Source organism: Schistocerca cancellata, chromosome 8, assembly GCF_023864275.1.
Source record: "Schistocerca cancellata isolate TAMUIC-IGC-003103 chromosome 8, iqSchCanc2.1, whole genome shotgun sequence".
Taxonomy (NCBI): Eukaryota; Metazoa; Arthropoda; class Insecta; order Orthoptera; family Acrididae; genus Schistocerca; species Schistocerca cancellata.
In genome coordinates this window covers 226,602,844-226,625,003 of record NC_064633.1, presented here as the reverse complement: position 1 = coordinate 226,625,003, position 22,160 = coordinate 226,602,844, and the positions used below count along the sequence as shown (strand labels likewise).

Genomic DNA, 22,160 nt, shown 5'->3' with positions numbered 1-22,160 from the left:
GAATGGTATATTTTTACAATAATACTTCCTATCTCTGGCTCCATTCTTATAGTCAAGCTTAATTAGGAGTACCTGTAGGAATTCTGTAAAAACACCTCAACTGACTGACTACTATCATGAATCGAGGTTGCACAAGATAGTGTATGTAGTCTCAAACATTGTGTCTAATGTAAAATCTTATTAAATGTCTGTTTTACTGGTTTCACTTCTTAATAAAGAAGCCCATTGGGCAAAAAATTAGTCTATCCAGTACACACACACACACACACACACACACACAGATGAATCATTAAGACTTTATTGATGGGGGCAGTAATTGTGTCACGTGCTCAACCACATGTGCACTGTCTCTATGTGAGCATAAGGGAGTAGCAAATCAGTGAAGCATTTATGTTTCAAGCAGACATTGTTCGTAAACATCGGCAAATGTAAGGATGTGACAGAGTGCCAAAAAGCGGTACTCATGTTTGGCCGTGTCCATGGCCATGCAGTGTGTAGAGTTGCTGGATTTCTTGGTGTTTCATGGTTGACTATTAAACAAGTCTATAGGCAGTGGTGTACCACATGTGGCCAAGAAACACGATGTCTGAATTGTGGTTGGAAAAAGATAAAAAGATCTTGACCAAAAGGGACAGGAGATGCATTTCAGGGCTTTAGAATGAAAAATTTGGAGTAGGTATTAAAATCCATGGAGAAGAAATAAAAACTTTGAGGTTCGCCGATGACATTGTAATTCTGTCAGAGACAGCAAAGGACCTGGAGGAGCAGCTGAACGGAATGGGTAGTGTCTTGAAAGGAGGATATAAGATGAACATCAACAAAAACAAAACGAGGATAATGGAATGTAGTCGAATTAAGTGGGGTGATGCTGGGGGAATTAGATTAGGAAATGAGACATTTAAAGTTGTAAAGGAGTTTTGCTATTTGGGGGCAAAATAACTGACGATGGTCGAAGTAGAGAGGATATAAAATGTAGACTGGCAATGGCAAGGAAATCGTTTCTGAAGAGGAGAAATTTGTTAACATCGAGTATAGATTTAAGTGTCAGGAAGTCGTTTCTGAAAGTATTTGTCTGAAGTGTAGCCATGTATGGAAGTGAAACATGGACGATAAATAGTTTGGACAAGAAGAGAATAGAAGCTTTCGAAATGTGGTGCTACAGAAGAATGCTGAAGGTTAGATGGGTAGATCACACAACTAATGAGGAGGTATTGAGCAGAATTGGGGAGAAGAGGAGTTTGTGGCACAACTTGACTACAAGAAGGGATCAGTTGGTAGGACATGTTCTGAGGCATCAAGGGATCACCAATTTAGTATGGACGGCAGCTTGGAGGGTAAAAATCATAGAGGGCGACCAAGAGATGAATACACTAAGCAGATTCAGAAGGATGCAGGTTGCAGTAGGTACTGGGAGATGAAGAAGGTTGCACAGGATAGAGTAGCATGGAGAGCTGCATCAAACCAGTCTCAGGACTGAAGACCATAACAACAAGAACAGAATCATAACTGCTTCTAAACCCAACAGGAATTGCTGTAGACACGGAATGAATGTCCATATCAACCGGTTAGTGACAGAAAATTGTGACAGTAAGATTGAAAGAGACAACTGTTCAAACATGCACATAAAGGATGATAACAGCAAAGCTCATCAGTATGTGTCATCTTGACTGGCTTGCAAAATCACTGAACCTCACAGAACATCTGTGGGACATGTTAGAATGGCTGACATCAGCATCCTCTTAATTTAGTGGACCAGCACGATCAAATCCTCAGTGAGTGGCTTAACCTCGATGTGATGTAGCTGCACAACCTTTTGGACTCACTCCCTAACCAAATTCAGGCAATTATCAAGTCCAGGAGCAGAATTATATGGTGTTAAGTCATGCTTCTAATGATTTCTCTAAGGATGACAAAATTTTTGTCCAATAAGCTTATTTGTACATATTTTTCGTTAATTCTGCTGATGACTTGCCCATTTAACTACAATATGTCTCAATGATTGATCATTTCACATGAAAGAACAGTAGCCACATCACTGAGGCTTTTACAGCAAATTTATTTAAAATTTTGAGATTTTTTTATTACTGTCAAGAGAATGTCAAAAGTATATTCGGTCTGCTAATCATTGTTGGTATTCATGAATACTTATACGAATGCTGATATAATTCAGCACAGTTAAGATGGTAGACATATTTCTTACTGAGTAGGGGCAGCATGCTGTTCAGGTGTTGGTTACTTGACAAGTTGTTGTTTTCTCAAGCCAATTGCTTTGTTTAACACATAAATACCTGCTGACACTGTAATAGAAAAGATAGAATAAATCAGATTGTCACAGTATGACTTTGATCATTCTTGCAATTTAACATTCCTTTGTAGCATGTTAAGTGATAACTTACATGGTACAACTAGCATACTATATCTGTTGAATGGTAATTTGACAATGCTACTACTGAATATAATCCGTGGTTTTGTTTTATGAAATATTCTTTGACTGAAGTCACTGTATAGTATTGTAACTGTATGTACAACAAAGTACAATGATCCTTGGAAGCTTTGATCATTATCACTGTGACTTCTTTGAGAAGTACTTGTTAAGTGTAAAAGAATCTTGACCTGTCATGGCTTCAGTTTGGTGAGATAAAGTATTTTGTTCTGTCTTTTCTCATTTTTTGAATTTATGTTTGGTTTGGTTTATTCAAGAGCCACCAATATGACATCATCTTCACAGTACTCAGTGACAGCTCAAAATGCAAGTGGTTGGAAACTTTAGTGTACTGGGCTTATAAAAATGTCTCTCCCCTCTCTCAGTAACTGCGTGTATAGTTACAAATATTACTAAGCTTCAAATAGTCAGTATTATAAAACATGCCTGTACTATTGTTTATGTCATACATTTATTTGCACATGGATCGTAACTTCTGTAATTGGGGAATTCTGTGACACGATATAAAACTACATTTTATTTTAGCTATTATATTACGATTATGTCCAGATATAGATTTTATCATTGTCCTTGTCCCACAACAAGTTACATGGAATTTTTTATTGTTCACTACAATCCCTATTCTGCATAACTCATTAAAGACAGGAGACATGACCTGGATTATAATTTAACATAATTTCAAAACTTAAGAATTAATTTTTATAAATGGTTTTACAATTTTTGATTAGAAGATGAGCACTGTTCTCCTACTTGAATAGCCTGATGCTATTGTTCTAATAAAGGTATTTACATGATTTGTACTTAAGATGTTTAAGAATTGACCATGGGCTCAGTGTTCTAGCATCAGTCACTTTTAAGAGACACTTTATCCCCTCTGTTTGACATGCTCCCAAAATATTTTCTAATGCCTGTTCTGTGAGTTTTCTAGACCACTGCCAAAGATTGATGCATGAGATACCAGTCGCTGAGAGTGGACCTACCAGCCATATGTGACTCCCTACTGCACTACTGCAACTCATCATCCTGTGCCACACCATCACCCATGCAGGTCCTTTAGCACATGTGCTGGCATGAAACAATCTAACCACCTACGTGTTTTACCTTTTCTTATCCATTGTACCACCTTTGAGCAAATTATGATTACACATTGTAAAGCATACTTAGTATTGCTAGCAGTAAGCCCACTCATGATTATTTTGGAGTGTAAGTCTGGGCAATCTGTTTCTCCATGCAAGCGTATGATAATCTTTAGAAAACGGAAGGACTGTACAAGCCACTATCATCTGTATGGGGGTATACCAAGAGTAGTTTAGTGATAATTTTAAAAAAATCCCACTGTTGGCTTTGCAGTCAGTACCTGGATAGTTACCCTTAGCCTATATGCCAAAATCTGCCTCTATTTCAGCTGGAAGTGGTTAGTTCCCATCAGGGTTGCTGAAAGGAACATGCTTTGTCAAACAGCATGGGAGGGGTGTCATTTATGGTGCTGGGGGATGCGAGCAAAGCATGAGTTGAAGAGGTGATGCACTCTATGCTCCCAGACCCTGCACTGACAGCACACACTTCTCCTTCCTGCAATTTTTCCTCTTTTGGACTTTGGTCCACCTTGGACATCCATGAAGACTCCTCCAAGTGGCTGGTGGCATGCACTCCATTCCTAAGGCATACTGCTTGTTTTCCAGTTGCTGAAAATAAGGAGCTTTAATCTGCCAAACCTTGTGCGTTATTTAAACAACCTATGGACACCTACATCCTTCATCATCCCAACAATTTCTCACTGCTTTTCCCCCCAAGCACTGGCACAACAGACAAATGATCAATTAAATGTTTTTAAAAGTCTATACAGTCAGGGCAACTACAGCTGTGAATACACATCTTGAAAATTAGAGAATCACTTCAGCTGTAAAATCCTTTTTTTATTGGACTCATCACTGGTTTTGCAGCATTACAACCACATCTTCAGATGAACACCTAGATATAAACACATAACAATTATATTTACCCTCTAATATAAGTGCATAAACTTAAGCATAGTGTAATAGAAGGTACTCACACATCTCAGGTCATAAGGTGATCAACACTGATGATACACAGAAGACCCAACATTCATCATCAAATTAGAATGAAAACTAACAGATTATGGTGATGATAGTCAAGAATAAAAGCTGCAACATAATTTTCCAATCCCCAATCGATTGGTAAGACCTTCAGTGAAATGCTGTGTGGCAACCAACAAAACCACATGAACATTATGTAGTTAAATAGCAAGTTAAAATAGAATAAAACAGGAAAAAATCACTGAAAGTTATAATCTGATGGAGTAGCTGTCAATAAATTTGAAAGATAAATAATGGAAACTAGTATAGGCCCAAAGTTGGATCTCCATTACAGAAAAGCCAGCACCTATAAATAAAATAACAGAGCTGAAAGTAGGAAGGAACAGCAAAAATGATGAACTCAGCTGAGGAAACTCACTATTATTCTGGAACTTGATCTCACGAGGTACAGAATACACCACCTCAAACAGCCTAATACTAAAGATGTGAAAGTGTTATCAGCTGACTAAGAAGTCAAGTGCTTGTGCCTCAGACATGAGTGCACAAGTGCCCACAGCATGAGATGTGAACACAAAACAGCCTGAATTGCCGGGTTAAAATCAACAAGGAAGGTTGGGTAACTTCCTTATAATTATTAATATTAGAACATGAATTAGAATAGTACAAAAAATTATGACATAAGAAAAATGAAATAAATTTTCGACAGATTTCAGTGCACATGTTGCTGTATGGGGCCTTTGCTCTATCTGCTTCAGTGGTCAAGAGGTAAATGGTATCTTACCGGCAGAGAATACAAGTTTCCCAAATAGTTGTAAAGTGGGACATTTTAGCAACAATAGGGTCATTTTCCACCACTTGTTCACAATTTCCCCTCCTGCCCTTACAGATTCTGCTCAGTGTAAAATGTAAATGACCTTCACCCCAGTCACCCATTCCCAATTTCTGTCCACCTCATACAAGGAGCGAATTTCATGAAGAAAATAAGAAAAATGAGTATAAAGTGTAAACCTAATGATGAAAATTACAAGTACATTAAAAATGATGAAAATGGGCAGGAGCAAAGGTCAGCAGTACAATCCCAAGATGCAGTAGATGACAATCAGTACCACTAGGATGTGTGTCAGCATAAACCCACTAAAAAAGAAGAAAATAAATGAGTACTGGGAGGGGGGGAGGGGGGGGTTGGGATGTAGCCAGTATAATAAAAGTGCCAGTTATCCTATTGAGGCAACTGAAATTCACTGGTATGCTACAATGTCTTTATTCAATTGGACCATTACATGTATCTTGGGGAAATGTTTCATAGAACACTTTTTCTCCACTTCTTCAAGCGTACTGAAGATATGGCCCTTATTTTTCCTGTGTAGTATTTTTAAATTACTGGGCAAATTAGTGACAGAATGTCCCTGTTCATGCATGGCACATTCTGAACTGGTTAAATTTATGTGTTCCTTGAACCTGATGTCCAAAAAAGTTAATACTATACATTATTAAATCCTATAAAAGGAGGAGATAAGTGTTTAACGTACCATTGACAATGAGGTCATTAGAGATGGAGCACAAGCTCAGATTAGGGAAGGATGAGGGAGGAAATCGGCTGCGCCCTTTCAAAGGAACCATCACGGCATTTGCCTGAAGTGATCTAGAGAAATCACGGAAAATCTAAATCAGGATGGTCGGACGCGGGTTTGAACCATCATCCTCCCGAATGCGAGTCCAGTGTGCTAATCACTGTGCCACCTCGCTCAGTTCCTATAAAATATTTCAATTTCAGGTCCACACCTAAATTCTGTCATGCTGAGCTATTATAAATCTGCTTTATTTACATATGCCCTTCTGAGGAAACAACTGTATGTCATCAACCTATCTGACTGCAACCACATCGATGCCCACACTGAACTTTCATATCTTAACCCCTACTCATACACTATCTCCCTTTCAATTCCCTTCCCTCCCCTCTCTTCCCCTATCTGTAATATTCCAGGAATAAATCTCCAATCTTGCTGCCTCTTCATTTCTTAGGTTTCTTCCCAGCAACACAAACCTCTCAATAAAGAGACCACCAACAGTCTCAAAACAAATCACAATCTGACTAACTGCTATCCAGGTGAAGGTTACAACACTATCATTATTAACTGGAGTAAATTTCTTTCAGAAGGTCTGTCTACTTTCACACATCTCTACCTAAGCTTGTATCTAGCACAGGCTTGACCTATTTGCGTAAGTATTTTGGAGAGTCAGACTGGATACTATTTGAGATCCCTTTGCTATATGTCTACCAGATCCTCAAGAATGATGACCTATGCAGGGAAAGAGTCAAGGCAGGAGTGGCAACATTCATCATCACTACACATTACTCTTCACTTGTCACCTTAATCACCACACTATAAGCAGCAGTTGTCTCAGTATATGTGTCAGTCCCAGTAAACAATTGTTCCATTAATCAACTGTCACTATAGCCATTAGACAGTGAAACTCACAGAGCTGGTGAACCAAATCCTATTATGTTTCTTTTTTTCAGCCGATTTCAGTGCACAAATCACTGTATGGGGCCTTTGCTTTATCTGCTTCAGTGGTCAAATGGTAAATGGTATCTTATCCACAGAGAATATAAGCTTCCCAAAAACATGTAAAGTGGGACATTTTAGCAACAATAGGGTCATTTTCCACCACTTATCTCACAATTCCCCTCCTGCCCTTACAGACTCTGCTCAGTGTAAAATGTAGATGACCTTCACCTAAGTCACCCCATCCAAACTTCTGTCCACCTCATACAAGGAGCGAATTCAATGAAGAAAGCATCAAAATCAATGCTCAGCAAGACAAACTGGATCTTGTAAAGCCAGTTGGCTGTAATTACAGAGCAAGACAGCATTTAGGATTTGGTGAATTACTTTACTAATGTGATCCACTTCGCTGTTGATTCATCCTCGCCAAAATGTGTAGCTCGTTACAGAAGGCAGACTTTGTAGAATGAACAGTATCTCATAGATATGGTAGGCAGCTGGGATTGTCCGTAAGGCAATATTAAAGGAAATAGCCCATATGCTAGTGTAGTAGTTTCATGATACAGTATGATCCATAACTCAAGTTCCAGCTTACCAACAAGGCAGGGAGAAAAAGAGAATTAATTTTCATTCCAACACTGAAGAAAGCTACAATCTTCCCTTTACATTGTGGGTAGTTGATGTCAGCAGCCTATCTGAAGCTTGAGCTCCCAGACTGGACTTCATCCTTTATGGCATGCTGCAACATCACAGCGAAAATTTCAAAGAAATCTGCTTTGCTTTTTTAATGAAAAGAGGATGAAGGTTAATATCATGATCTACAATGGGAATCAATAATATTTTCACACTGCACACTAGAAAATGGCCACAAACACACAACAATTATTGTAGAATCACCATTCCCAGATATACGGGAAAGATGATACACAGATGGTCAGTTTCCACCCTATCTACAATCTAGAGGCCATAAATTTCCAACATAGGATTGAGTGGGGTTTCAGATGGTTGTCATCTTACACTTGATAATCCAGTCCTACCTTTTCAACTCAAGAGTAGCACTTGCTACCCATGTTCTCGACTATCTGCCGGATATATTCCCATATCTGTATTCCTCTACAGTTTTTGGCCTCTAGTACCATGGAAGTAATAGACAGATGTCTTAACAGATGTCCTGTTATCCTGTCCCTTACATTCCTTTTCTCACTGATTCTGTGGAGAGCATCCTCATTCCTTACCTTATCAGTCCATCTTATTTTCAACATTCTTCTACAGCACCATATCTCAAATGCTTCAATTCTCCACTGTACCAATTTTCCCACACTCCATGTTTCACTACCATATGACGCTGTGGACGATACATACATTCTCAGAAATTTCTTCCTCAAATTATGGTCTATGTCTGATATTAGTAGACTTCCAATGGACAGGAACAGGTGGTACAAATACAATCGGTATAAATACTTCATTAACAACTTGTAAGTGATATCTCTTATAATGTAAAGGCATGTGACACTTCATGGAGACGCCATTATCTGTCAACTACATGAAAGGGTTAAATGATAGAGAGTCAAGAGTATTCTAATATATGAGTGTGCTTAAATTCATCTTATTGCCCAGGGGAGTGTGTTTCATGCTAGATTATTATTGTTCACAGTGAGGCTCCCCTGTGCACTGCTGTTAATTTGTGGACGACTTCTATATTTAAGATTCCGCTTCCACTCTCACAACATTGTCTCATTAGCTATGGCTGACACTTAAGAGGCTTGGAGACTGTGCTTCAATAAATTTTAATTTCTCCACTGATACTAAAACTGTATGTGTTGATTTTTTAAATGTCTGAGTTGAAATGGAAGGATAACATTTTAAGTTTTAAGGATGCAGTGAATCTTCTAGGCTCTGTATTTGATAAAAAATTGATTGGCAGCTTCCTTTGGAATATGAAAGTCAAAATCCATAATGCAATGAATATTATTAAGTTTTTGAATAGAAAATATGGGAGGTAAAGAGACCATGTATACTTTTTTTTACAGGGTCTGTATTAAATCTTGCTCATCTCTTGGTCATATCAATTATGGATCAGTATGGTCACCATATTGAAGAATTTTGGATCCAGTAAACCACAAGAGTATCCAATGGGTGACAGGGGCTTATAGAACAATCTCCATTAACAGCCTATGTGTAGTGGCAGCAGAGCCATCATTACATTCCCTGTGATGGCACCTTTGTTGTCATGCTGGTAATCTGGCACCACATTTCATCTTTGTTGTAACCATCTATGAGGTGGTAGACTTTCTTTATTTTCTTGTAGTTCTTTCTTTCTCCTGTGTATGTTATGTAATGCAGCTGTATGAATATATTATGAATGCATGTAATTGTTATTTATCCACCTCATGTTCAACACCAGCACACCCTATCAAACTTGTGGCTAAATAAGCATACACACTCCAGTCATTAACAAATTCACAAGAGAAACAATACTGTATTTTAGAGAGTACAAGACACATCTTAATTTTTAAGCATTTTTTTAAATAACATTTTTACCATTTTCATCATTAGATTGCAAAACCAGACAAAAAGAAACTCTTAATTTATATACCAGAACTGGCCTTTAAAATCCCTGAAAATCATAATCTGAACTTCCTTCTTCTTCTTCCTCTTCTTCTTCTTCTTCCTCCTGACATCATTGTTGTCGACTTAATACATAAGATGGTCTTCACTGCCATCAGGAGTGTTACTTCTGCTGCACTTCTTGAAACATTTAATATTGGGTTTCCTCCATCACTCATTTGTTCAATCCTCACTTATATACACTTTAGGTGCTTTATTTATCAAGACATCAAGAGGTTACAATTGTGAAGCACGTCCTCCAAGAATAATAGCAAGCTCTGTATTTCCCTGCCTCAATTTCTCTTTCACAGACTTTTTCAAATGACTACTAAACTGATCTAGCACAAGAAGAGAACTCCTCTTCAATAAAGCACCTTTCCTTCTCTCCCATTCTGTTAATCCATGATTTCATACCAGCCTTGTTCATCTGACCATTGTCATGTACATGAACAACAACACCTGGCAGTATTTCAGAAGATTTTGCATTGTTTTGCGCTTGAAAATGATCACTGGATTACATTTAGTACCATCAGCACAACATGAAAGGACAATGGTGTAGTGTATTTTTTCATGTCCACTTGTTTTAATAGTTAATAAAATAGAAAGAAACATTCCACATGGGAAAAATATATTTTTTTATATTAATATATTTAAATATGTCTGCTTGTGTCTGTATATGTGTGGATGGATGTGTGTGTGTGCGAGTGTATACCTGTCCTTTTTTCCCCCTAAGGTAAGTCTTTCCGCTCCCGGGATTGGAATGACTCCTTACCCTCTCCCTTAAAACCCACATCCTTTCGTCTTTCCCTTTCCTTCCCTCTTTCCTGACAAAGCAACTGTTGGTTGCAAAAGCTTGAAATTTTGTGAGTGTGTTTTTGTGTTTTTTTATTGTGTCTATCTACCAGCACTTTCCCGTTTGGTAAATATGTTTTAATAGTTACAGTTTTAGCACATTTCACGGCAACAGTACTGTTATCGCGCCTCTTCAGTTTCTTACTCATTTCGTGATTTCCACCACTATAACCTATGCCAGCAATTAACTTCGTGCTGTTTATATTCGCCTGCTGCTACATTCGCCTGACGTCCAGAAGTTCTCTGCTCATCCCACCGCAAGCTCAGTTACTTTCTGCTAATTATTAATTTGTGTAGAGGAATTGTTTGTAGTGTAATTTGTATTGCTTGTATTTGTTTTGTTTGTTTGTAGTGTAATTTGTATTGTTTAATCTGCCATCATGTGTGACAAATGTGGATGTTGTCGTAGTTTAGTGAGCACAGGAGTGAAATGTCAGGATTGTGGGTTGGTATTTCGCTGGGAAGATTGTAGTGGGGAAGCTGTTATAGTGCCAGATGAGGCTCACCAATGGAGTTGTAGACTATGTAGCTGTGACAAGAAAATCAGGAACAGGGAAAAAAGATCTGTGCCCTTCAGGCTGAACTAGAAATGGTGTACTTTGAATCATACAGGTTGAGGGGGGAAAGAGACAATGAGAGCTGGGAACAGGTAACAAGTCGTAGTCAGAAGGAGAAAACCTTAGAAATTACTTTTCAGATTCCAGTGAGCAATCAGTTTGATTTGTTACCTGAAGTAGAAGAGCCTCAAACAGTTTTTGAGCAAAGTAGAGTGCAGAAGACTAGTAGTAACAATTGTAATGCTAGGTCACAAGCATTGTGAAACCTAGTGATAAGCTTAGCCAGGTTACAGAAAACCTAGGGGCCTTGTGCAAAAATTTTGATGGCAAGGATCATGTTCTTATTGTAGGAGGAGCAGGAAACAGCCTGGCTAGCAATTTGGACTATAATATTAGGTGTGACCTGGATATAATAGGTGCAGCAACAGCTCACATTCGTGTGGGGTTGGTGGATGTTTTGCAGCACCATGACCAGCCCTGGGTTAATATGGCTGTCAACTGTGTTAACAGAGAGCTAGGAGGGGGGTTACTATTGGCAGAAACTAAATCTCATATCTTTGCTGTGCCTGTTGATGCAATTGAGAGGTGGGGCCACACTAGTCATAGCCTGCACCTGAATAGGAGGGGGAAGGATAGATTAGTTGGTCTTCTCGCAGAAAATGTTAGGGGGGGGGGGGGGGGGCGCACATGCACACAAGACAAAATACCTGTGATTACTGGAGTCAGAGGGACACATTTTTTAGGTTAGAGTCAGGTTACAGACAGAGAGTATTGAAAGAGATTAAAACAGAACAGTGCCATAGTGTCTGTAGCAGTATCCAAAGAAATAAAATTCGTGTGTTTCATCAGAACATTAGAGGACTGAAAAATAAGATAGATGAGCTTGTTGTACGCCTAGAAAATGGGGTAAATTCTGAAGGTATAGATGTTTCGTGTCTATCTGAGCAAAATGTAACCACAGGGATGGAGAAGTTAAATTTAAGAGATTACAGATTAGCATCTTATTCATGTAGAGTCAGCATGGAACAAGGAGGAGTTGCTACTTATATAAAAACTGGACACAAAGTCAAAAATATTGAAACAAACAGTTCTTGTGTAGATCGGATCCTTGAAGCACTGCAAAATACTTCTATAGTAATTGTAACAATCTACAGATCCCCTCAAGGTAACTTTCAGCTATTCATGAAAAATCTTGATGCATTATTGAGCTACCTGTCAGACAAAAAGAAGCAGATAGTGGTTTGTGGTGATTTTAATGTAGATTTCTTAAAAGATACGAATAGGAAAAATGAGCTAGAATCTTTGTTTGGTTGTTTCAATGTAGTATCTATTATTAATTATCCAGCTCATGTGCAGCAGGATAGGAGGTCACTTATAAATAACATTTTCATAACCAGTGCTCAGACAGAAACAATTAATGTGTAACCAGCTGTTAACGGGCTATCTGATCGTAATGGAAATAAAACATGCAGCACCTTACAGGATTCAGGAAGGTTCATACAAGGCAGGGAAGCTTATTAATGCGAACAGGATACAGAGCTTTAAGTGCAGCCTAGAACACATAGAATGGGATGAAGTATACATAGAAAATGATGCTGATGCCAAATTCAATTCATTCCACCGTAAATTTGTCTCAATATTTGAGAGTTGCTTTCCTGAAACATTATCCAAAAAAGCCATTACAAAGTCAAGTAAGCCATGGATTACTAAGGGAATTAAGATATCGTGTAAGAGGAAGAGGGAAATATATGGAAAGACCAGAATAAGTCAGGATCCAACGTTACTTGCTTACTACATAAGATACTGTAATATGTTATGGAAAGTCATTAAGAAGTTGAGAAGCTTATGTGTTCTGACAGAAATTAATAATGCAGATAATAAGATTAAAACTATATGGAATATTGTCAAATGGGAGATGGGGCAGCCTGACAGTGCACAGAATACCATAGCTATAAAGCTAAATGATGATGTTGTGAGTGACAATTCACAAGTTGCAAGTATTTTTAACAATGCTGCAGCAAAAATAGGGTTAAAGGGTTCAGTTGAAGAAGTAAAGAAATATGTTAAAAATGTCATTCCCCAGGACTTTAGGCCTTTAGAAATAGCACCAACATCCCCCACTGAAATTAAGGGAACTATAAATATACTGAAAAAACCATTACAAAGTCAAGTAAGCCATGGATTACTAAGGGAATTAAGATATCGTGTAAGAGGAAGAGGGAAATATATGGAAATGCCAGAATAAGTCAGGATCCAACGTTACTTGCTTACTACATAAGATACTGTAATATGTTACGTAAAGTCATTAAGAAGTTGAGAAGCTTATGTGTTCTGACAGAAATTAATAATGCAGATAATAAGATTAAAACTATATGGAATATTGTCAAACGGGAGATGGGTGATGACGGTGTGTCTAACAGAAATTTGAAGTTTTGTTCTAATTTAATAAGTGGAGTCCTTAGAAATATATATAATGCTTCACTGGCACAGGGAATTTTTGCAGACAGACTGAAATACACAATTGTCAAACCTCTTCATAAGAAAAGGGACAAGAGTGACTTAAATAATTAAAGACCAATCTCATTGCTGACTTCATTTTCTAAAATATTCGAAAAAGTTATGTATTCAAGAGTAGTCTCACATTTAAGTGAAAATAATTTACTCAGCACATCACAGTTCAGATTCCAGAAGGGTTACTCGACTGAGAATGCTATCTACATATTTACCCATCAAATAGTACAAGCCCTAAATAACAAATTATCACCAGTTGGTATTTTTTTGTGATCTCTCCAAGGCATTTGACTGTTTGGATCATGTCACACTCTTAGAAAAACTGAAGGCTATATGGAACTGAAGGCTATACACACAGCTGGTTTGAATCACACTTAACGAACAGAAAGCAAAACGTTGTGCTGTATAGAACAAGTAATGTTGGGAAGGTGGTAAATTCTAGTGAATGGGGAGTTATCACAAAGTGAGTCCCACAAGGTTCAATTTTTAGGTCCTCGGCTGTTCCTTATTCATGCTCATGACCTACCACTTAACGTTCAGCAAGCAGAACAAGTACTTTTTGCAGATGACACAGGTGTTATAATAAATCCCATTCCAGAAAAAGCAGCTGAAGATATTGTTAAGGATGTCTTTCAAAGAATTATTAAGTGGTTCTCAGAAAATGGACTCTCCCTTAATTTTGAAAAAGCTCACTATATCCAGTTCTGTACACCGAATAGAGTCATACCGACAATTGATGTAGCATATGAACAGGGCTCAGTTAACAGGGTAAATTCTCCAAATTTTTGGGTGTTCACATTGATGACAACTTGAACTGGAAGAAGCATATTACTGAGCTTCTCAAACAACTAAGTTCAGCTTCTTTCGGTCTTCATATAATTGTTAGTCTTGGTAATAAACAGATCAGCCTCCTAACATACTTTGCATATTTCCAATCAATAATGTCTTATGGAATAGTTTTCTGGGGTAACTTACCACTTATATAGAAAGTATTGATTGCACAAAAGAGAGCAGTGAGAATAATTAGTGGTGATCACTCAAGGATGCCATGTAGGCATCTTTTCAAGGAGTTAGGTATTTTAACTGCACCATCAGAGTACATACATTCACCAATGAAATTCGTTACAAATAATCCATCTCAATTTGTGAAGAACAGTGATGTTCATACGTACAACACTAGAGGGAAAAATGACCTTTCCTATCTGTTATTGAAGCTATCAGTTGCTCAAAAAGGAGTACATTATTCAGCAAAAAAAAATCTTTGATAATTTGCCCAACAACATAAAGTATCTGGCAGGTAGCAGATCAAGTTTTAAATCTAGCTTAAAATCATTGGACAACACCTTCTACTCCATGGACGAGTTTTTGTTTTAAATGTAGTTGCATGTGTAGAACTAAAAATTTCAGGAATATTAGTATTAGCACTATTCATGTGTGTGTATATATATCTTGTAATCTGACTAGTTCCACATCAGAACGAGAAAATGATGTACAGAACATGACATAACTAAAACTAAATTAAAAAACTTGGCACATCAAATGTCATAGAAGTTTTGTCCATATTCACTATTTGGCTTAGTTCCACACTAGTTTTCTTTCGATGGTGAATAATAAAGTGATGGAAAGATATAATATTTTCTCTTCATACTCTTGTGGCATTTTCTGACATATTTTGGTTTTGGTTCACATGTTAAGTCCATGATGCTTCATAAACTTGTAGCACCAACCAAATCCACCCTTAAAGTCTGTTAAGTTCCACTGTAGCGCTAGCTTAAGAATGTGTATTTGAATAATTTTTGTATTAATTGCTGTGTCATTTTGACAATGTCCTTGAACCCATTTCAATAGGTCATCTTCTAGTTTTAGCCATTCTGCATTCCATCCTCTATTTGCACATTCAGTCTTCATTTTTTTCAGTACTTCTTCACTAGCCTGCCAATCACAAATGGTTTTTTCTGTTGGTGGAGGGCTGAAATGCTGCTCAACTCCTCTGTTTCCATGTTCTTCTGCACATATATTCAATTTATAACCCGAATCATATGAATACATTTAATTTTTTTTCCATTATAAAACTAGGTACTACCAAAAATACTGTTACCAATAATACAAATCACTTTCAATTCAAGTTCACTGGTGGCATAGACTGCAATGATACTTTAGCAAGTTTATGAATCCCTGCAACTCATATTCGTTGCATTGGTGCACTGCTGCCGCCAGCTGAATCCGATGTTGCCAGATAGAGGCAGGTTTCCTGTAGCATCGAATGTGTGGCCATTTTTAAGACTGGTGGGAATTTTACATCAAACACTGGGCACTTTTATATAATTCTGAGTATAGGACAAACCTGAACTTTGAAGGGAATTTTTCAAAGAAAAAATTGTGTCTTATAGTCCGTGAAATATGGCAGACCACATCTCCTCTGCTACTTATTATACATTAGCTTACTGAAATCATTATTGGATTGCCTTTCTATTTTTCTAAATTTCTATTAATTTCTACCCACTTCCTCACATTCACAGAAGACAAACCTTTTACAGAACTGCAGTTTTAGCACAAAATAATTTTTATGCTGGTGAAACATGGCTGTGATTACTTATCCTGTAACAAATTTTCTTTATTTGTTTTATTTGCTCAAGGGATTTCTGCAGAGCCTCCGGGTGGGATGTTGTTAGAAACTAGTAAAATTTAGATAGCAAAATAAGATTGTTCTCCTGAGAAAAAAAGTAGTAAAATAGTATTAAAACAGTAGTCTGGCACCTACAGTGTGCCAAAACATTTTTATCATTGTATTTTTGTGATCTTCAGTCCAAAGACTGGTTTGATACAGATCACCACACTACTCTATCCTGTAAAAGCCTTTTCAGCTCTGAATAACTACTGCAACCTACATTTTTCTGGATCAGCTTACTGTGTTCATCTATTGGTCTCCTTCTACAATGTTTAAACCCCACACTTCCCTCCTAGGAAATTGGTGATCCCTTGCTGTCTCAAATGCATCCTATTAACTGGTCCCTTCTTTTAGTCAAGTTGTGCCACAAATTTCTAGTCTCTCTTATTCTATTCAGCACCTCACTATTAGTTACATGACCTGGTAGATGTAGTAACTATTAACATCTGCACAACACATATAGTAACATGACATTGTGTCTCTTACACGCAGTAACCTTGCTGTTAAGGAAGAGTGCTACATGTATATGGGAAGTGGAAGAGCCTGAACTGAAGGGCAATAAGCTGCAGCTGGCAAAGCTAAAGACATGGTCTTAGTGTAATTCCTTCCAGCCACTGAGACAAAAATCCCAGCCAGTGAGGCAAATTAAGTTCTGTTGATTCCCCTCTAGACTGGATATTGTTCTTTGATGGACTGTATCCACATGCACTGATAGGATCCACCAATATGCCACATTCTGAGTAGTACACCCAGTTAACTAAAAACAATGCAGCTCATTGTTTGGCATCTGGAATGTGATGTTTTCTCTCTTCCAAGCTTCTGACATTAGTGTTTGGAAGGAACAATTAGTTCCTTAGCATGGATGATAGCAGCCAAGATTCATAGGTTCTCTCTCTCTCTCTCTCTCTCTCTCTCTCTCTCTCTCTCTCTCCCCCCCCCCCCCCCCCCCCCCACCTTTATCTTTTACTTTGAGAATTTAGATATTTTTCTGTGTACTCTCTGATGAAAGTAATTGACTATATTATTTATTTTCTAGGAAACGATAAATATTATTCATTGGAAACTGATGACCATGTCATTATGTGTTCTTAGCTTAAATAAAGACAACAAACTTTCCCAAACAGTTATATTGACATTTAAAAAATTGTGGTCTGCTCCTACAAACTTCAGCAAAACAAAACTGTTTTGTTTTCCACAGACATGTATGATGAAAACAGGAAATCAGATAATTTACCAATCAAAATTACATACTGACTTGAATTATGTCAGTCTTAAACTATGAGTTATATGGCACTTTAATTTTCTTCTTTATCAGTGGAAGTGAACAAATCCACAAACAAAAAATACCAAAAGTATTTACCATGAATTGTGAATTCCATCCCATCACCAATTGCAACTTCCACTTGAGTTTGTTCTTTGAGAAATTTCTTGTCTCTGTACACTATCCCATCAGCTATTATCTCATCTCCAACATAATCGGCATCAGCATCTCGGTCATGGGCATCTGCAAAACAGCACACACATCATCAGCTGACAATGAATACTGTATGAACAATGGTGACTAAATGAATTATTACACAACAAAAATATTACATAATGGAATCTGAATTTCACTATTTAGCACTATATGGTGAAAGCTGTGCATGTCTTCTGAATTTAGCTGTGTAGAACAAAAAATGGACCATGCAGAAACAAAAAAATTAAAAAAAATTGTATGTACTCACACAGAAAATACAACATAAAATATTACCTTTGGATTACACACAAACAATTTATTATGTGCGTACCAAAAGTTTTGTTTACTACATAGTGAATCCATACCACATTATAGGAACTATCACCATCTATCATTTTAAGAACACAAAAGTACATTCCAGGATTAGGTATTCATGATATGCGGATGTATTTTTAGTTCCCTGCGACAACTGTTTCACTGTATTTCATTCTTTTCAGTACCTTCTAGTTTACTGATAAGGCTTACAGCCATTACAATAGAATTGTAATGCATAGTGATTATTCAGTCATGGAAAATTTTATGTTAAGATCGGCACATTATATTATCTTCTTTACTCTCAGATTTAAAGTATAACATCATGCTTTGAATTCTGACAAAACCTGAAACATATTGATATCAGGTACGTGCTATATACAGATTATTATTATTATTCAAACAACAGAAAATCCAGGCCGGAATGTAACAATATTATGAGAAGGAAAGTTGCTACTCACCATTAAGTGGAGATGCTGAGTCACACATAAGAACAACAAAAAGGCTCACAATTATAGCTTTCAGGCATAGAGGCCTTCATCAACAATAGACACACATATGCACACGCACACACATGCACATAAACACAACTCACACACATGACTTCCGTCTCAGGCAACTAAAGCCACACTGCGAGCAGCAGCACCAGTGTATGATGGAAGTGTGACTGAGTGGGGGTAAAGAGGAGGCTGGGTTGGGGAGGGGGAGGGATAGTATGGTGGGGGTGGCAGACAGTGAAGTGCTGCAGGTTAGATGGAGGACAGGGGAGAGGTTGGGGGAGGGGGGGCGAGTAGTGGAAAAGGAGAGAAATATAATGACATAATGACAGGGTGTGGTGGTGTGACAGCTGTGTAGTGCTGGAATGGGAACAGGAAAGGGGCTGGATGTATGAGGACAGTGACTAATGAAGTTTGATGCCAGGAGGGTTACAGAACATAGGATGTACTGCAGAGAAAGCTGCTGCCTGCACAATTCAGAAAAGCTGGTGTTGGTGGGAAGGACCCATATGGCACAGGCTGTGAAGCAGTCATTGAAATGAAGGATATCACGTTTGGCAGCATGTACAGCAACAGGGTGGTCCACTTGTTTCTTGGCCACAGTTTGTTGGTGGCCATTCATGTGGACAGGCAGCTTGTTGGTTGTCATGCCTTCAAAGAATGCAGCACAGTGGTTGCAGCTTAACTTGAAGACCACATGACTGGTTTCACAGGGAGCCCTGCCTTTGATGGGATAGGTGATGTTAGTGACCGGACTGGAGTAGTTGGTGGTGGGAGGATGAATGGGACAGGTCTTGCGTCTAGGTTTATTACAGGCGTATGAGCCAAGAGGTAATTGATTGGGAGCAGGGGTTGTGTAAGTATGGATGAGTATATTGTGCAGGTTTGGTGGATGGCAGAATACTACTCTGGGAGGGGTGAGAAGGATAATGTGCAGGACATTTCTCGTTTCAGGGAACGATGAGAGGCAATCGAAACCCTGGCGGAGAATGTAATTCAGTAGCTCCAGTCCTGGGTAGTACTGAGTTATGGGGGGAATGCTCCTCTGTGGCCAGACGGTGGGACTTTGGGAGGTGGTGGGAGACTGGAAAGATAAGGCATGGGAGATTTGTTTTTGTACAAGGTTGGGAGGACAATGACGGTCAGTGAAGGCTTCAGTGAGACCCTCGGTGTATTTCGAGAGGGACTGTTAGTCACTGCAGATGTGATGACCACAGGTGGCTAGGCTGTATGGAAGGGACTTCTTGGCATGGAACGGGTGGCAGCTGTCGAAGTGGAGGTATTGCTGGTGGTTAGTAGGTTTGATATGGACAGAGCTACAGATGCAGCCATCTGTGAGCTGGAGGTCAACACCTAGAAAGTGGCTAGTTGGATTGAGTACGACCAGGTGAAACAGATGGTGGAGAAGTTGTTGAGGTTCTGGAGGAAAATGGATAGTGTGGCCTCACCTTTGATCCAGATAGCAAAGGTGTCATCAATGAATCTGAACCAGGTGAGTGGTTTAGGATTCTAGGTTTTAGGAAGGATTCCTCTTGATGGATAATGAATAGGTTGGTATAGGATGGTGCCATGTGGGTGCCCATAGCTGTACCCCGGATTTTTTTGTATGTAATGTCTTCAAAGGAGAAGTCATTGTGGGTGAGGATATAGTTGGTCATGGAGACTAGAAAGGAGGTTGTTGGTTTGGTATCCATCATGCATTGGGAAGGGCAGTGTTCAGTAGCGGTAAGACCATGGGCATTAGGAACGTTAGTGTGCAAGGAGGTGGCATCAATATTGATGAGCAGGGCAATGTGAGGTAAAGGGACAGGAACTGTGGAAGCCACCAACACCAACTTTTCTGAATTATGCAGGTGGGAGCTTTCCCTGCAATACATCCTATGTTCCCATAACCCTCCTGTCCTCAATCTTCGTTGGTCACTGTTCTCATACATCCAGCCCATTCCCTGTTCCCATTCCAGCACTACACCGTTCCCATTCCAGCACTACTCAACCATCATTCTACCACCACACCCAGACTTTTTTATTTTTATTTTCTCTTTTTCTCCCTATTTCTCTCCTTTTCCACTACTTCCCCTGCCCCCTCCCCATGCCTCCCCTGTCCTCCGCCTAACCTGCAGCATTTCACTGTCCGCCATCCCCACCATACTACCTGTCCCCCTCCCTGTTCCAGCTTCCTCCTTACCCCCAACCAGTCACCACTCCCATCATGCACTGGTGCTGCTGCTCGCAGTGTAGTTTCAGTTGCCTGAGACTGCAGTCGTGTGTGTGAGTTGCATTTGCATGAGTGTGTGCATATGTATGTCTATTATTGACAAAGTCCTTAATGGCCGAAACCTATAATTGTGAGTCTCTTTGTTGTGCCTACCTGTGACTCAGCATATCCGCTATATGGTGAGTAGCAACTTTCCTTCTCATATTATTATTATTATTGTTATTATCATTATTGGGGATAATTTTAATGTATATTGAAAGGATAGGCTAATCGGAAATTGAGGTGGTGTATCTGTCGCAGTACACTAGAAACTCAAATTCGGCAAGACAGTAATTGAAGCTGCACGTGAGATTGTTTGGGCAAGACTCAGTATCATGGTTTAGGAAAAACCTCAATTCACTTGTACATAAGTTACCCAATCATACTGCAATTACTGAAGGATACTTTAATCATCCAACAATCAATCAGGAAAATTTACAGTTTTGTTAGTGGTGAGTGTGACAAGACATCCAGTGAAACATTACTAAATGCCTTCTCTGAAAACTACCTATAACAGGTAGCTCGGAACTCTACTCATGATGGAAATATATTGAATCTAATGGCAACAAATAGTTGCAATCTCTTTGAGGATATCCGCACTCATTCTGGCATCAGTGATCGTAAGTACTATGGCTGTGGCCACAATGATTACCATAGTACAAAGGCCAACTAAAACAAGAAGAAAGACGTATGTGTTCAGTGAACTAGATAAAAAGTCAGTAGTGTCATATCTCAGTGAGGAACTTGAAACTTTCAGAACCAGGCAGGGCACTATGCTTCAAGTTTAAAAGAATATTTGACCATGTACTGAAAAGGTATGTACCCTGTAACGGACTACTGCATAACAAGTGTAAAAAATAGCACACGGCTACAGATAGAGTGATACTGAATGAAACACGTTTGGCTGTCAAGAGAGCAATGCATGAAGCATTCAATTACTACTGTAGCAGAATATTGTCAAATTATCTCTCACAAAACCCAAAGAAATTCTGGTCATATGTAAAGGCTATTAAAGGCACCAAACCCTAATGAGTGTGACAGGAAATGAAACTAAGGGAAGTACAGCAAAAGCTGGAATGGTTAACTCTGTTTTCTAATGTAGCTTTACATCGGGAAACCCAGGAGAACTTATCCAAAAGATGAGTGAAATCAGTTTAGTGTCAGTAGTGTCGAGAAACAGCTGAAATTGGTAAAACTCAACATATCCACAGGACCCATAGGGATCCCTATCAAATTCTACAGTGGATTTGCAGCAAGTTAGCTCTCCTTCCAAATATAATCCACTGTAGATCCTTTGAACAAAAAAACTGTGCCCAGAAGTTGGAAGAAACCACGTCACACCTGTCTACAAGAAGAGTAGTAAAGTAATCCACAAAATCCTTGACTTTAATTTGCTGTAAAATCTTAGGACATATTCTGAGCTCAAACATGATGAGGTA

General features: G+C 38.6%; 1 protein-coding gene across 1 annotated transcript in view; it reads right to left on the bottom strand.

The window, feature by feature from the left end:
* LOC126095773 (sodium channel protein para) overlaps nucleotides 1-22,160 on the bottom strand; it is a 923,047-nt gene that overhangs the window by 282,516 nt on the left and 618,371 nt on the right. The window contains exon 20 of the mRNA XM_049910580.1: nucleotides 17,563-17,706. Within this exon, the coding sequence (XP_049766537.1) occupies nucleotides 17,563-17,706 (144 nt within the window). The remainder of the gene's footprint in view (nucleotides 1-17,562; nucleotides 17,707-22,160) is intronic.